Source organism: Morchella sextelata, assembly GCF_020137385.1.
Source record: "Morchella sextelata strain SCLS chromosome Unknown scls_8, whole genome shotgun sequence".
Taxonomy (NCBI): Eukaryota; Fungi; Ascomycota; class Pezizomycetes; order Pezizales; family Morchellaceae; genus Morchella; species Morchella sextelata.
In genome coordinates, this window is record NW_025408623.1 from 1113205 (window position 1) to 1128269 (window position 15065).

The following is a 15065-nucleotide window of genomic DNA, read 5'->3' on the forward strand; positions in this document are numbered from 1 at the left end:
CATCGATTTTTGCAGTTCTCGCCATCGTAGGAAACTTCCCCATTTGACCCTATAACCGGCTTATGTTCTTTCAACCACCAGTTCGGTAATATGGCATCGATGCCAACCGGGAGAGGGGCGATCTCGAATGACAACTGTGTTTGATGCCCCCTTGACATTATAATTAATGGTTGTGTAAAGGCGTGTCCCGTGCCCTTGATCTTAAACCCCTTCTCCTTTTGCCGCGAGTTCCCACCATTATTTGTCTCCCTTCCTCTCGACTCCGCTTTCCCCAACATCTTCATCTGCTCTTGATAAGCCTCATGAGCCTTACCGGCTCGTTCCAACTGTTGGATATACTCGGAGTCGTCCTCGGTTGGATCGAAGCGTGAGTGGCGCTCTCGGATTTCATTTGGTAGCCCTTGGAGTAGGGCGGCACGATAGGATGCTCCTTTCATCTGAGCGTGCTGGTTCATGATCTCCATTCTCGTCAGGTAGTCTCCGATGTTAGCAGAGTACTTAAACTGCTGCATCTTCATCGCGTTCTCCATAGCCTCTTGAGTGCTTAAGAAACGTTTCCTAATCTCCTGACGGAACCGAGTCCAAGTAGCGTAGTCCGCGGCTGCCGGTCCTAGCATCTTGGTCTCGATGTATTCCATGAACCATTCCTTTGCCAACCCACCCGTATACGTTCCGGCGAACAGTACCTTGTTCCTGTCCGTTCGGAACTTCTTAGGTTTCTGTTCGAAGTAGATCTCGCACTCCATGAGCCAATGCCGCAGGTTATGCTTCCTGGCATTATCGAACTCAAAGGGTATTTTGGCGAGCGAATCTACCATATCGTCGTCTTCAGGCGGCGCCGAATTCCGGTTCCCGCCTCGGTTTCTTCTCCAATTCTTCCGACCGTGCGACCATTCACTGTTATCGTCGTCATCGTCGTCGGAAGGTTCTGGGTCTCCCCCAACGTTTCCTCTTGGTGGGTTTTGTGGAGGTTGATTTCCACCATTCCCACCCCCTGGAGCAGCTCCCACCGGTCCTCTGCCACTATTGCCCCGCACTGGGCCGGCATCCTCCGGTTGCCTGCCTCCATTTCCTCCTACTGGGCCAGCGTTTCCTCCTACTGGGCCAGCATTTTCGGGTTTCTTGCCATTGCCGACAGGAACCGTTTGGGGTGCATTAGGGTCTAAGGGAGCACTTGCCACGGAAGGTGCTACTGACAGATGTTGTCGCAGTAGTTCCTCCATCTCGGCTATCCGTTGGTTTCTCTCCGCATCGGACCGCTTGAATTCCGCAAACCAAGCTCGTTGCTCCCCTTTTTCCTGCTCCCGCTCTTCTCTCACCATCCTCAGTTGTCGCTCCGCCTCCTGTAGCTGGTTCTGGGTTTGCAGATGACTTTGCTCCAGAACCTTATGGTCGGCGGCTCGTGCAGCTTCGTGTACTTGTTGGACACTGGAGACGAGCTCAAAGAGCGATTCCAGATGTTGTTTTTGGGCAATGGCTTCTTGCCGTACCTTCTTGTCCAGGATTTGCCCACTCCCTTGGACTTGTTCCTGGAGATTTTGTAGCTGCTGCCAAACGGCTTGTCCAGCTGCACCAAGATACCTCATTTGTGCCTCGTGGGTATCCAAAAATTCCTGCATATTCCTCACAAACTGGGCTTGAGCAGAGCGTTTACTCGTTGACCTAGTTTGTGTAGAGGGTCCTCCCGTAATTAGAGGGTCTGGGCTAGCAGCCCTTGATATCACCATAGAATCTTCTCCTCCGGCCTCCTCAGTTACGGCCGAGGTATCTATGAAGTAATTATCCCTTCGGGTAGTCATTGTGATAGGGGATAACGATGATAGTTTTTTTTTTTTGAGGTGACTTCGTTACTCCAAGTGAACTTGTGAGTAACAATATACTGTGAGGGATGCGTACCAGACCGCAAGAGTACACTACGCAGAGCTCAGAGTTCGGCTAACAGCTACAAAGGTAGAAGTCTCCAAGGTCTCTTCAGTCAACGTCGAGTATGATTCTCCTTGATCCGATACGGGCCCCGCGAGCTACGTTATCAACAAAGATTCACTAGAGTTAGCGTTTGATGTTCGACCGTCTTCGACGTAATAGTTCAGGTAGAGTTCGAAGTCTCGATAGAGTAAAGTAATTCAGAAAGTATAGTCAAATAAAGTTGTAACTCGCGTATCAACGATTTATATTGTTAAGACTCTGATTTCGCCGATAATGGTTTGGCTAGTCAGTGAATGACACAGTATTTATATCCCTCGCTTATGTCTCGAGGACCCAGTCTACTAATAGTACAGAATACACTCGGGGCATGCCCGAGACCCTGAAAAACAACCAAGAACGTTTAACTCCTAAATCCGTAACCCAAACTCCTAAACCCGCTGAAACCCCTCAACCTATTTATCCACTCTAATGCACGTTTCCCTGTCGATGTTTCTTCTCCATCGGCCGTCTGGTGGATAATCGTCAGCGTCGGCTATTCGGAGGTCTCGGACGGCAAGGCTACCTACTCAGGCCTCTTCCCACATCGCTTTCCCACATAGCAGAGTCCTCTCATGCCCACAGGTACCGCCGATAGGTACTCGGTCGGCTGGCAGCTTGCGCCGATTCACTCCGAGCGGTCCGATCTTCGATCCGATTAATTCCAGCTGTCCCTCATATATCCACCGGTACCAAAACACTCCCCTCCGGCGGTTTGACGCTCCGGGGGTTATTATTGGGGTCGAAAACGTGTTTTTTATGACTCTGGGTTTTTTGGTCGTAATTTGGTCGCACCACACTCCGCGAGTGTGGTCAAGAGTTGATATTAGCATACAGAGGGTATTGGGGTATCTACTAGCCTTTCTCCCACTCCCGTAAATACTTAGCATGCCCGTAACAAAGCCTCATGAGCCTTGCCGGCTCGTTCCAACTGTTGGATGTACTCGGAGTCGTCATCGGTTGGATCGAAGCGTGAGTGGCGCTCCCGGATTTCATTTGGTAGCCCTTGGAGCAGGGCGGCGCGATAGGATGCTCCTTTCATCTGAGCATGCTGGTTCATGATCTCCATTCTCGTCAGGTAGTCTCCGATGTTGGCAGAGTACTTAAACTGCTGCATCTTCATCGCGTTCTCCATAGCCTCTTGAGTGCTTAGAAAACGTTTCCTAATCTCCTGACGGAACCGAGTCCAAGTAGCGTAGTCCGTGGCTGCCGGTCCTAGCATCTTGGTCTCGATGTATTCCATGAACCATTCCTTGGCCAACCCACACGTATACGTTCCAGCAAACAGTACCTTGTTTCTGTCCGTTCGGAACTTCTTGGGCTTTTGCTCGAAGTAGATCTCGCACTCCATGAGCCAATGCCGCAGGTTATGCTTTCTGGCATTATCGAACTCGAAGGGTATTTTGGCGAGCGAATCTACCATATCGTCATTTTCAGGCGGCGCCGAATTCCGGTTCCCGCCTCGGTTCCTTCTCCAATTCTTCCGACCGTGCGACCATTCACTGTTATCGTCGTCATCGTCGTCGGAAGGTTCTGGGTCTCCCCCAACGTTTCCTCTTGGTGGGTTCTGGGGAGGTTGATTTCCACCATTCCCGCCGACGGGGGCAGCTCCCACCGGTTTCTTGCCACTATTTCCCTGCACTGGGCCGGCATCCTCTGGTTGCCTGCCTCCATTTCCTCCTACGGGACCAGCATTTCCTCCTACTGGGCCAGCATTTTCGGGGTTCTTGCCATTACCAACAGGAACCGTTTGGGGTGCAGTAGGGTCCAGGGGAATGCTCACCATGGAGGGTGCTACCGACATATGTTGTCGTAGGCGTTCCTCCATCTCGGCTATTCGTTGGTTTCTTACATCATCAGACTGCTTGAATTGTACCAACAGTTCCCGCTGTTCCCTTTTTTCCTGCTCTCGCTCTTCTCTTGCGAGTCTCAGCTGCCGTTCCGCCTCCAACAGTTGGTTCTGGGTAATTCGATGGTTACGGTCCAGGACCTCATGGTCGGCGGCTCGTGCTGCTTCGTGTTCTTGTTGGACATGGGAGACGAGCTCAAAGAGCGATTCGAGATGTTGCTTCTGGGCGATGGCTTCTTGCCGTACTTTCTTATCCAGAACCTGCCCACTCCCCTGCACTTGTTCCTGGAGGTTTTGTAGCTGCTGCCAAACGGCCTGTCCAGCTGCACCAAGATACCTCATTTGTGCCTCATGGGTATCCAAAAACTCCTGCATGGACCTCGTAAACTGGGCTTGAGCAGAGTTTCTCTTCGTCGACCTAGTGTGTGTAGAGGGTCCTCCCTGGAGTAGGGGATCTGGGCTAGCAGCCCTTGATATCACCATAGAATCTTCTCCTCCGGCCTCCTCAGTTACGGCCGAGGTATCTATGAAGTAATTATCCCTTCGGGTAGTCATTGTAATAGGGGATAATGTTGATAGTTTTCTTTTTTTGAGGTGACTTCGTTACTCCAAGTGAACTTGTGAGTAACAATATACTGTGAGAGATGCGTACCAGACCACAAGAGTACACTACGCAGAGCTCAGAGTTCGGCTAACAGCTACAAAGGTAGAAGTCTCCAAGGTCTCTTCAGTCAACGTCGAGTATGATTCTCCTTGATCCGATACGGGCCCCGCGAGCTACGTTATCAACAAAGATTCACTAGAGTTAGCGTGTGATGTTCGACCGTCTTCGACGTAATAGTTCAGGTAGAGTTCGAAGTCACAATAGAATAAAGTATTTCCAAAAGTATAGTCAAATAAAGTTGTAACTCGCGTATCAACGATTTATATTGTTAAGACTCTGATTTCGCCGATGATGGTTTGGCTAGTCAGTGAATGACACAGTATTTATATCCCTCGCTTATGTCTCGAGGACCCAGTCTACTAATAATACAGAATACCCTCGGGGCATGCCCGAGACCCTGAAAAACAACCAAGAACATTTAACTCCTAAGTCCGTAACCCAAACTCCTAAATCCGCTGAAACCCCTCAACCTATTTATCCACTCTAATGCACGTTTCCCTGTCGATGTTTCTTCTCCATCGGCCGTCTGGTGGATAATCGTCAGCGTCGGCTATTCGGAGGTCTCGGACGGCAAGGCTACCTACTCAGGCCTCTTCCCACATCGCTTTCCCACATAGCAGAGTCCTCTCATGCCCACAGGTACCGCCGATAGGTACTCGGTCGGCTGGCAGCTTGCGCCGATTCGCTCCGAGCGGTCCGATCTTCGATCCGATTGATTCCAGCTGTCCCTCATATATCCACCGGTACCAAAACACTCCCCTCCGGCGGTTTGACGCTCCGGGGGTTATTATTGGGGTCGAAAACGTGTTTTTTAACTAGGAAAACCGCAACTCCGCATTTGGTCGCATATTGATCGCACCGTACCTCGTAGGTGCGAACCGGAGTTGATAGTGGTGTTGCCATTAGTATTAAAGGGTATAGGGGTATCTACTAGCCTTTCTCTCACTCCATAAATGCTTGGCATGCCCGTAACAGCCTCACTGCAGGAATTGTTCGATGAAGGATATAGCGCTGACCCGTTTCCCCAAAAAATACTGGATATGCGGAATAAAGGCGACCGACAATCAAAGGACATATCACTCGCCGAATGCACTGAGGTTGAAGGCCGATTGCTTTACCGAGGTAGCATATCTGCCCCTGATCACGACCCTCTTAAGCTCCGAATCCTCCAACTTTACCATGACGCTGCCTCTGCTGGACACCCGGGACGCGAAAAAACATTCGAACTCGTCAGTCTGGACTACTACTGGCCCCTCATGCGAAATTATATTGCCCGCTACGTTCGGAACTGCCACACCTGTCAACGAAGCAAACCCAACACCCATGGAAAACTCGGCGTACTTCGACCTTTACCGATTCCCGAACAACCATGGCAGGAGGTATCGATGGACTTCGTTACTGGCCTACCGGAAAGTGAAGGGTACGATGCAATTATGGTAGTGGTTGACCGGCTAACAAAGATGCGACATCTCCTGCCCTGCAATACTACTGTCAACTCCGAAGACGTCGCCCGACTATATCTGCGAAATATATGGAAGCTCCACGGGCTACCCACACACATCACCTCCGACCGTGGCACGCAATTTACAGCTAAGTTTTGGAAGGCCCTTTGTAAACATCTCAACATCGAAGCAAGGATGTCCACCGCCTTCCACCCGGAGACCGACGGCCAAACCGAAAGGCTGAATGCCGTAATGGAGCAATATCTACTTGGGTATGTCTCTTATCAACAGGACGATTGGGTAAAATGGCTTCCTATGGCAGAATTCTCCGCCAACAATCAGGTCTCCGCATCCACCAAAGCTACACCATTCTTCGCGAACTATGGGTTCCACCCCCGGTTTACAGTGACGATTAAATCGCTTGACAGGACCCCACCGAGCCTCAATGCTAAAGACTTCGCCTTGAAGATGAGAGAACTCCATGAGCACCTAAGTTCCAATATCCGCACAGCGCAGGATCAACAAGAGCAGGCCGTCAATACTAAACGAACACCGGCCCCACGGTACGAGGTCGGTGATATGGTGTTTGTTTCAGCAAAAAACATCCGAACCACGCGTAATTCCCGGAAGCTGGACTGGAAGAAACTGGGACCGTTCCCCGTTAAGGAAATTATATCGCCATATGCGTATCGAGTCGACCTGCCTAGAAGCATGAAGATGCACCCCGTCTTCCATGTATCACTGCTGGACCCCGCCGCGAATGATCCTGTCCCAGGGCAAATTCAACCACCACCTCCGCCCATTATCGTCGAACAAGAGGAGGAGTATGCAGTTGAGGAAATCTTGGACTCGCGAGAATTACGGAACACTGGCCTACAATACTTTGTTAAATGGACAGGCTATACCGACCCTACCTGGGAACCCGCCGCATACCACGACAATACCGCCGCCGTTGATATCTTTCACATACGCTACCCCGACAAACCTGGACCATTGGAAGGAAAGGCTAAGGTTAAGGCTCGCAGGAGCTCGCGCTTGAAGGGAAGGGCTACTTTCATGGATCGACTAGTGGAGGTACGGGGTTATGAAGAGTCGAATTAGTCAGAAAGGTTCTATTGGGTTCTACCGGGTTCTGTTGATCGTTAATGTATGAGTCGTGTTGGATTTGTCATCGCTGGGATTCCCTTGAGTATATTAAGGGGGGTTTTGTTCGTATTTCGTTTTCTTCTTCTTCTTTCCTTACGCAACGTCTTCTGTATCTACGCTGTTTATTGCTATACAATATTACCGTCCTCTTCTTCCTTTAAGAAGACCATCGCCTCGCTTCCTCCGTATCCCGTCGAACCTTACCAAACGCTAGAGTCTCGTAGTGCCCCTATTACAAGTTCTCATACCATCCCCTATTCCCCCCTTCGTACCCTGCGGAATACTCGCTACACACCCCCTTGAGATGCGGCGGGATCAACCTCTGACAATGTTTGATGCTCAAGGAGATGTCATGATGGGAGGAGGCGAGTATTACACTCACCCGGTCCGCATGATTATGGGAGATCATAAAGAGACACTCCGATGGGAAGTGGCTACTTTGGAAGAAGGAATGACCGGTTACCTGCCAATTAGTTGGGCTAGGAAGCATAACCCGGACATCAACTGGGAACTCAACACCATGAGCTGGAGGAGTGACTACTGCAAGCAGAATTGTCTCCCAGCGGTCACCAAGATTGAACTGATCTCTCCATACCAGATGTTGGAAGAAGAAGAGACAGTCTATCAATTGGTTGGTTCAGTATGGTATGATGAGGACGGAGGTGATATTGCTGAGAAAATACACCACCTATACCGGGATTGGGCTGATGTGTTCAGTCAAGAGAAGATTGAGGAAATGCCGCCGCATTCCCATAATGATTTGAAGATCAAACTCTTGCCTGGTACCGCTCCCCCATTTGGCCCGCTGTACCCATGTTCCGCTCCAGAGTTGAAGGCCCTCCGAGAGTACCTGGACAAAGAATTGTCTTCAGGAAAGATCTCTAGATCTAACAGCCCTGCTGCGGCGCCCATACTGTTCATTCCTAAGAAAGATGGGACATTGCGGATTTGTGTGGACTACAGAGGATTGAACAAGGTCACTGTCAAGGACAAGTACCCGCTGCCTATCATGAGTGAGCTCAGAGACAGGTTGTTCAAGGCCAAGATCTTCACAAAGATAGACCTGAAGAACGGCTTCAATTTGATCAGGATAGCAGAAGGTGATGAGTGGAAAACCGCTTTCAGAACCCGCTATGGGCTGTATCAGTATAATGTGATGCCATTTGGTCTATGCAATGCTCCCTCCGCTTTCCAGGCAATGATCAATGATGTGCTAAAGGAACTACTGGATGAAGGAGTAGTTGTCTATATTGATGACATCCTCATCTACTCGGAGACTGAGAAAGAGCATGAGCTATTGGTCAAGAAGGTACTACAGAAGCTTAGGAAAGCTAAGCTCTGTGCCTCGATCAGTAAGACATCCTTCCATGTCCGAGAAGTAGAATACCTAGGCTATCACATCTCGGAAGAAGGAGTATCTATGTCAGAAGACAAGGTGGAGGCAGTTAAGGAATGGCCGGTCCCTGAGAATATCAAGGCAGTACAGGCATTTCTCGGATTTGCAAACTTCTATCGCCGCTTTATTGAAGGCTTCAGTAAAGTTTGCAAACCATTAACTGACCTCCTGCAAAAAGACAAGAAATGGTATTGGACGGCAGCACATGAGCAGGCCTTTGAAGAACTCAAGAGGCTGTTCACAAGCGCTCCAATCCTCCTTCATTTTGACCCTAGTAGGAGAACGGTGGTCGAGACAGATGCCAGTGATTTTGCCAAGGGAGCGGTGCTCTCTCAGTATGGGGATGATGGGAAGCTACATCCGGTGGCATTCTATTCTAAGAAGTTCTCCCCTGCTGAGATCAACTATGACATTCATGATAAGGAAATGGGAGCTATTGTAGCCTCTTTCCGGGAATGGGAACACATGCTCAAATCTTGTGAGCAAGAGATCACGGTTTTCACAGACCACAAGAACTTGGAGTATTTTAATTCTATCAAGGTTCTCACTAGGCGGCAAGCTAGATGGTCCGAGGACCTCGCAGGCTACAATTTCAAAGTTGTCTACAGACCGGGAGAAAAGAATGGCAAGACTGATGTGCTATCTAGGCGCTGGGATCACCGCCTTGGAGAGGGAGGTGAAACTTTGCAGCCGGAGCCACAGATCTTTTTTAGGCCAGGTCAATTGGTTTTGGATCCTGCAAAGCTAGCGGCTGTGAGGGATGCGTACCAGACCACAAGAGTACACTACGCAGAGCTCAGAGTTCGGCTAACAACTACAAAGGTAGAAGCTTCCAAGGTCTCTTCAGTCAAAGTCGAGGATGATTCTCCTTGATCTGATACGGGCCCCGCGAGCTACGTTATCAACAAAGATTCACTAGAGTTAGCGTATAGTATTCGACCGTCTTCGACATAATAGTTCAGGTAGAGTTCGAAGTCACGATAGGGTAAAGTATTTCAGAAAGTATAGTCAAATAAAGTTGTAACTCGCGTATCAACGATTTATATTGTTAAGACTCTGATTTCGCCGATGATGGTTTGGCTAGTCAGTGAATGACACAGTATTTATATCCCTCGCTTATGTCTCGAGGACCCAGTCTACTAATAATACAGAATACACTCGGGGCATGCCCGAGACCCTGAAAAACAACCAAGAACATTTAACTCCTAAGTCCGTAACCCAAACTCCTAAACCCGCTAAAACCCCTCAACCTATTTATCCACTCTAATGCACGTTTCCCTGTCGATATTTCTTCTCCATCGGCCGTCTGGTGGATAATCGTCAGCGTCGGCTATTCGGAGGTCTCGGACGGCAAGGCTACCTACTCAGGCCTCTTCCCACATCGCTTTCCCACATAGCAGAGTCCTCTCATGCCCACAGGTACCGCCGATAGGTACTCGGTCGGCTGGCAGCTTGCGCCGATTCGCTCCGAGCGGTCCGATCTTCGATCCGATTGATTCCAGCTGTCCCTTATATATCCACCGGTCCAAAAGCACTCCCCTCCGGCAGTTTGACGCTCCGGGGGTTATTATTGGGGTCGAAAACGTATTTTTTATGACTCCGTGTTTTGATCGTATATTGGTCGCACCACACTCCGCGAGTGCGGTCCAGAGATGACATTAGCGTACAGAGGGTATTGGGGTATCTACTAGCCTTTTCTCTCACTTCCGTAAATGCTTGGCATGCCCGTAACAGCGGCTGTCAGGGTGAACCAATTGCAGAATACATTCTTAGAGCGCCTATATGCCGCCGCTACATCAGCAAACTCTGCTATTCCTCAGGGCGCAGCGCCTACGCCCTGGGCGCCAGGCACGCCAGGCGCCGCCAAGGCAGAGTGCTCGTGCCAGGCGTCGCCAGGGCAGGGTCCTCACGCCAGGCGTCGCCACAGCAGGGTCCTCACGCCAGGCGTCGCCACAGCAGGGTGCTCGCGCCAGGCGTCGCCACAGCAGGGTGCTCGCGCCAGGCGTCGCCACAGCAGGGTGCTCGCGCCAGGCGTCGCCACAGCAGGGTGCTCGCGCCAGGCGTCGCCACAGCAGGGTGCTCGCGCCAGGCGTCGCCACAGCAGGGTGCTCGCGCCAGGCGATCCTAGCATCCGCGCCCGACGCCCCCAGAGCAGTATGTTCTCTGTCTGGCAGCACCAGGGCGCATAATCGTCTATACACTCCGCCAGAGCGCAGTGCCAATCATCTGACCACGTCAGAGAAGAGAGCTTTTCACGACTGCAACTCGAGCACTCGCTCCAGCAGAGCACTCGATCCAAGCAGAGCACTCGCTCCAAGCAGTCCGCTGTCAGAGCAGCATATTCGTACTCCCTAATGAGCTTCTTTGCACTCGCTAATGCTACTGTCTACAGAGTACTCTGAGCGATATCACCTACATCCATAGAGCACCCAGCAATGCTCTCTCCGCAATCTTCTCTAGGCGCGTCGTGCACTTTCACGCGTCATGCACCTCCAGGCGATATGGTGCTCGTCCTGAGAGCACCCGGCGATGCTCTCTCCGCCATGACACGCCTGGGTATGCCTCCTGCGTCTGAAGAACGATCAACTAATGAGTTTCCGCCCAGGGACTGGCAACGAATCACGGACGTGTCGGGGCCCGCCAGGAGACAGCGTCAGCGCCCTGACAGCACTCGTCAGTAATATCTGCGCCAGGAGATCAAATCACAACGAGCTGCTCGCCAGGCGCTGCCAGAGCATATCGCTCACGCCTAGAGAGCACTCGTCAGTACTATCTGCGCCAGGAGAGCATTCTCAACGAGCTGCTCGCCAGGCACCGCCAGAGCATATCGCCCACGCCAAGACACTCTTCGTCAATGAGTTTTTCCAGGCACTGCCAAGAGATATTGCTCACGTCCGGAGAGCACCACGAATGCTTCCATAGCACTGACCAATGCTCGTAGAGCTGCGGAAACATCTTTAATAATACTATTCAAGGTGGGACACCCCCCACTTAGACCCATATGAATCGATACGCTTTCTTCAAAGGCAAGGTAGGCATCGCCGGTCCCTCAAACGATATCTCACGTGGCTATTCTTCACGCCGCTGAACGGTCAGTCGTGGAATACTGATACGAGCACTGTCGTGTATACTGGAGATGGCTACCAAACCTTTGACGAACGTGTATGTATCTGTCGATTCGTGAAAGGCATAAGCCTTGAGGTTGAGGCCATGGTACGGCTCGTCTGAAAAGCTCAATGTCCATGCATAAGCAGCAAACATGGACTGGAAAAAGGTGCAGGATGACTTTACTGGTCGGAAGACCAATGCCTGCCTACCGCGCCCTCCTGGAGCTGGCTTGCTGGATAGTCAGACTCAGATACTGAGCGGCCGATACTCACCTCCCTCTTCCAATCCGCATGCGTACTAGCAGAACGACACGAATTTTGAATTAGACGGTCCTATTGGGTCTAACATTCCACTCGTAGAGCACTCGCCACTGCCCTCAGAGCATTCACTGAATAGCACCCGGTATTCCTCTCATATCACTGGATAGCACTCGGTATTCCTCTCATATCACTGGATAGCACTCGGTAATCCTCTCACATCACTAGATAGCACTCGGTAATCCTCTCACATCACTGGATAGCACTCGGTAATGCTCTCACTGGATAGCACCCGGTAAGCCTCTCACATCACTGCATAGCACTCGGTGATCCTCTCACATCACTGCATAGCACTCGGGAATGCTTTACAGCATTCAACTGAATTCATTCCACGTACGCAAATCTATCCTAGTATTTACCAGCCAATTGCCAGCATCCACCTCGAACAAATGGGCCATTCCTAATATACTCCGAATATTCACGACCCACATCCTCTTCCTCCTCCTCCTACAGACCTTCAGCAGCCCATGTGAGCTATCAGCGATACCACGATCCTTCGCCTCAAGCAGCTCAACTACACATAGTCTATGTGCGCGCCCTGTGCTATCCCGCACCTTGAACAGAGCCTCCACACGTCCTGGTAAGCGTCCCCGAAACACTCCCCACTGCTCTGAGGAACCTACCGATACCCATGCCCAATCCTTTCTTATTTTCCCCTTCCTAAAAGATGCTGTTCCCGTACACCTGATGTTGTGAACCTCGTATACGTCAGGCCTTTGGAAGATTGGTATCGGAACCTGCAAGCATGTGAAAACCTCCACCCGGCGCTCCAACATGCTCTCAGAGCTTCCGGCAAAGCTCTGAGAGCATCCCGCATCCTCGGCATACTCCTTTATCAGGCGATATAGCGTGAGATGGCTCATTTGCAGTCCGTCTGCCACGTTGAAAAGTCTTTCCGATTTCGCGGAGGGGTTGCAAAGACGCTTCAGGGGCAGTCCGCTTTCTACTATTGAGCGTTCATTTGGCGTTTTCTTGCGGTCCTCGATCTTGAAAATGTCGAGCAACTCCTTGAGGTTATCCCGATGGCTCCAGAGGATGTCGTCAGTGCTCTCAGAACCTCCGACGATGTCTTTCAGATTCAGAATTCGAATCTCTAACGCCAATCGCCTCCCTCCATAGTCCAGTATCTGCGTCGCAGCATCAACCTTGTTGGACGCTCTGTAAGCTTCTTTTACCTGCCGTACATGGGCAAGCTCGCTGACGTCCGTGGAGTATTGAGGAATGCTACCAAAGCGCTCAACGTGCTCCCGGTAGTGCATTAAGACGTGCAATTTGATGAAGTTGAAGTGCGATCTTTCCCGAATCTCCCGGATCTCCTCCAAGCCTCGCTGGGTGCTCTGGGAGCCACTAATTGCTTTCGTTCGATCTCTCGCATCCTTTAACGTCTTCTTGTACGCCCTGAATTCTAAAAAGATATCCTTGTGTTTATGGAAATCCTCGAGATAGCTCTCCATATAGTCCAGTGTGCTCGTTGTATGACTCCCATATTGCGCCATTAAGTGGAAGTCTATTAGGCTTCGAACGCATTTCAAAGCTTTTGCGAAGTCGCTCCTGACAGCCACTCCCGGGTTTCTCAGAGCAGCCGCGAGTGCTCCTAGAACGACCCGCCCCAGATTCCGCATCTCTTTCCCTTGCCATTGGGTGGTAGAACGATATGCCTTGTTTGGTACTGCTAGTCCAGGGTAAGGCGCAATCGAAGCCCAAGCTTTGTCGAATTCCTCCAATCGATGATGCTTCTTCAAGAAACCCTGAATCCACTCCATCATGTGCTTCAACATCCCCAGGTAAATATTGTGCAGTATGTCCGGTTTATTGAGATCGTACGGATTAACCCTCGGCATACCCCAGAAAGCATTGAAGAGTGTTTTGACGGATCTCCCAACAAGGTATTCTACCGGTTCTAGATTGCCCGGGTTCTCGCCAAATAGCTGTACCCTCTCCCTGTAGTCCTCGTGATTGCGCATAGAGCTTCGACGAGTGCTCCCAAGATTGTGAAACTCCACCTCGCATCTCGGGCAAGCACTAGTGCTAATGTTTTGCAAGTTTGAATGCTCGGGTTGATCGGCGATCCAGCCCGAGAGCACCGGAAAGCATAGTCGTTCGTAGCCGTCGGCGCATTTGATTAGCTCGCCCTCCTGAGAGCACTCGCGAATGCTTTGAAAGATCTCCCCAAGGGCACGATGCAGTGCCATTTGACTCTGACGTCTTAAAACGGAATTAGCGAGTGTTGTATTCTTTCCGAGCTTCGGTGGCACTGGTAGCAGCCCTAGGAGAATGAATGAATGCCCTGTGGGCTTGTTGCGCACCGACGACTTGATGTTCCCGATGGTAAGATAGATTGGCCAGGCTTTCTTGTCCCCGCTGAAATTTGTCAGATGTGTGCCATCCGACGCGCAGATAATTGGTACGACAGTGGACCCCTCCGGTAACGTATTCTGTCGAGAAGACATTAGCGACTGCTCCTGTAGCATCATCGACTGCTCATAGAGCACCTCAAGTTGACAGGGTGAAGTTTACGGACCTGTATCTCCCACCACCAATCTCCTGTATGCATTTCCCCGTACATTCGCTCGCCGAATTCATTATGCTCCACCACGGGCGAATACACCAATGACTCCCGGAAGGCACGTTGCCCTAGAAGATATCGGACGACTACCATTGGATCCCGGTAGTAGTAAGAGATCTTCTCCCCCCCAATATCCACCTCCGAATGATTCCAGCTCGCCTTTCCCAGTATATCGTTCATTTCCTCCAACCTCTTGATAAAACCCCGCCCAGTGCTGTAGGAGCACTCGCCACTACTCGGCGGAGCGTGTAGAAAGAAGCTGTCGATGTTCCCCTGTGAGGCTTTGGACAGTGTGAAATAGCGTGCTATTCTGAACTCGTATGCTGACCGGAATGGGTGCCATGGGTATTGGAGAAGGCTCTGTGAGCACTCGTCGTAGTCCTCCGAGCGGTAAAGTGGCTCCCCAGCACCCTCGTAAACTGTCGTAGATGCCCTACTATGCCCATTTGAATCGCCATCTGCCTCTTCCATCACGAAATATGATTCGGATTCGAGGTCCGAATTGTTACCCGAATCTTGGTCGAAAATGTCCGACTCTGAATCGTAATGCGTGTCTGAATAGTAATCGGGAATGCTCTCTGGGCTCTCGTCAGTGTTGTCGGGGGTCTCTGCAGG

General features: G+C 50.9%; 4 protein-coding genes across 4 annotated transcripts; 3 read left to right on the forward strand and 1 right to left on the reverse strand.

Annotated features, from left to right (window-relative positions):
• Positions 1 to 2845: 2845 nt before the first annotated feature.
• On the reverse strand, positions 2846 to 4366 carry H6S33_012510 (uncharacterized protein; the record flags this gene model as incomplete). The annotated part of the gene is made up of 1 exon (XM_044843868.1): positions 2846 to 4366. The coding sequence occupies one exon, from the start codon at positions 4364 to 4366 to the stop codon at positions 2846 to 2848; it is 1521 nt and encodes a 506-aa protein (XP_044695159.1).
• Positions 4367 to 5437: 1071 nt separating this feature from the next.
• H6S33_012511 (uncharacterized protein) lies at positions 5438 to 7018 on the forward strand (the record flags this gene model as incomplete). Its single annotated transcript, XM_044843869.1, has 1 exon — positions 5438 to 7018. The coding sequence occupies one exon, from the start codon at positions 5438 to 5440 to the stop codon at positions 7016 to 7018; it is 1581 nt and encodes a 526-aa protein (XP_044695160.1).
• Positions 7019 to 7391: 373 nt separating this feature from the next.
• On the forward strand, positions 7392 to 9332 carry H6S33_012512 (uncharacterized protein; the record flags this gene model as incomplete). Its single annotated transcript, XM_044843871.1, has 1 exon — positions 7392 to 9332. One exon carries the CDS (start codon positions 7392 to 7394, stop codon positions 9330 to 9332), a length of 1941 nt encoding a protein of 646 aa, XP_044695161.1.
• An 848-nt stretch (positions 9333 to 10180) lies between these two features.
• H6S33_012513 (uncharacterized protein) lies at positions 10181 to 10648 on the forward strand (the record flags this gene model as incomplete). Its single annotated transcript, XM_044843872.1, has 1 exon — positions 10181 to 10648. One exon carries the CDS (start codon positions 10181 to 10183, stop codon positions 10646 to 10648), a length of 468 nt encoding a protein of 155 aa, XP_044695162.1.
• Between the last annotated feature and the right edge of the window lie 4417 nt (positions 10649 to 15065).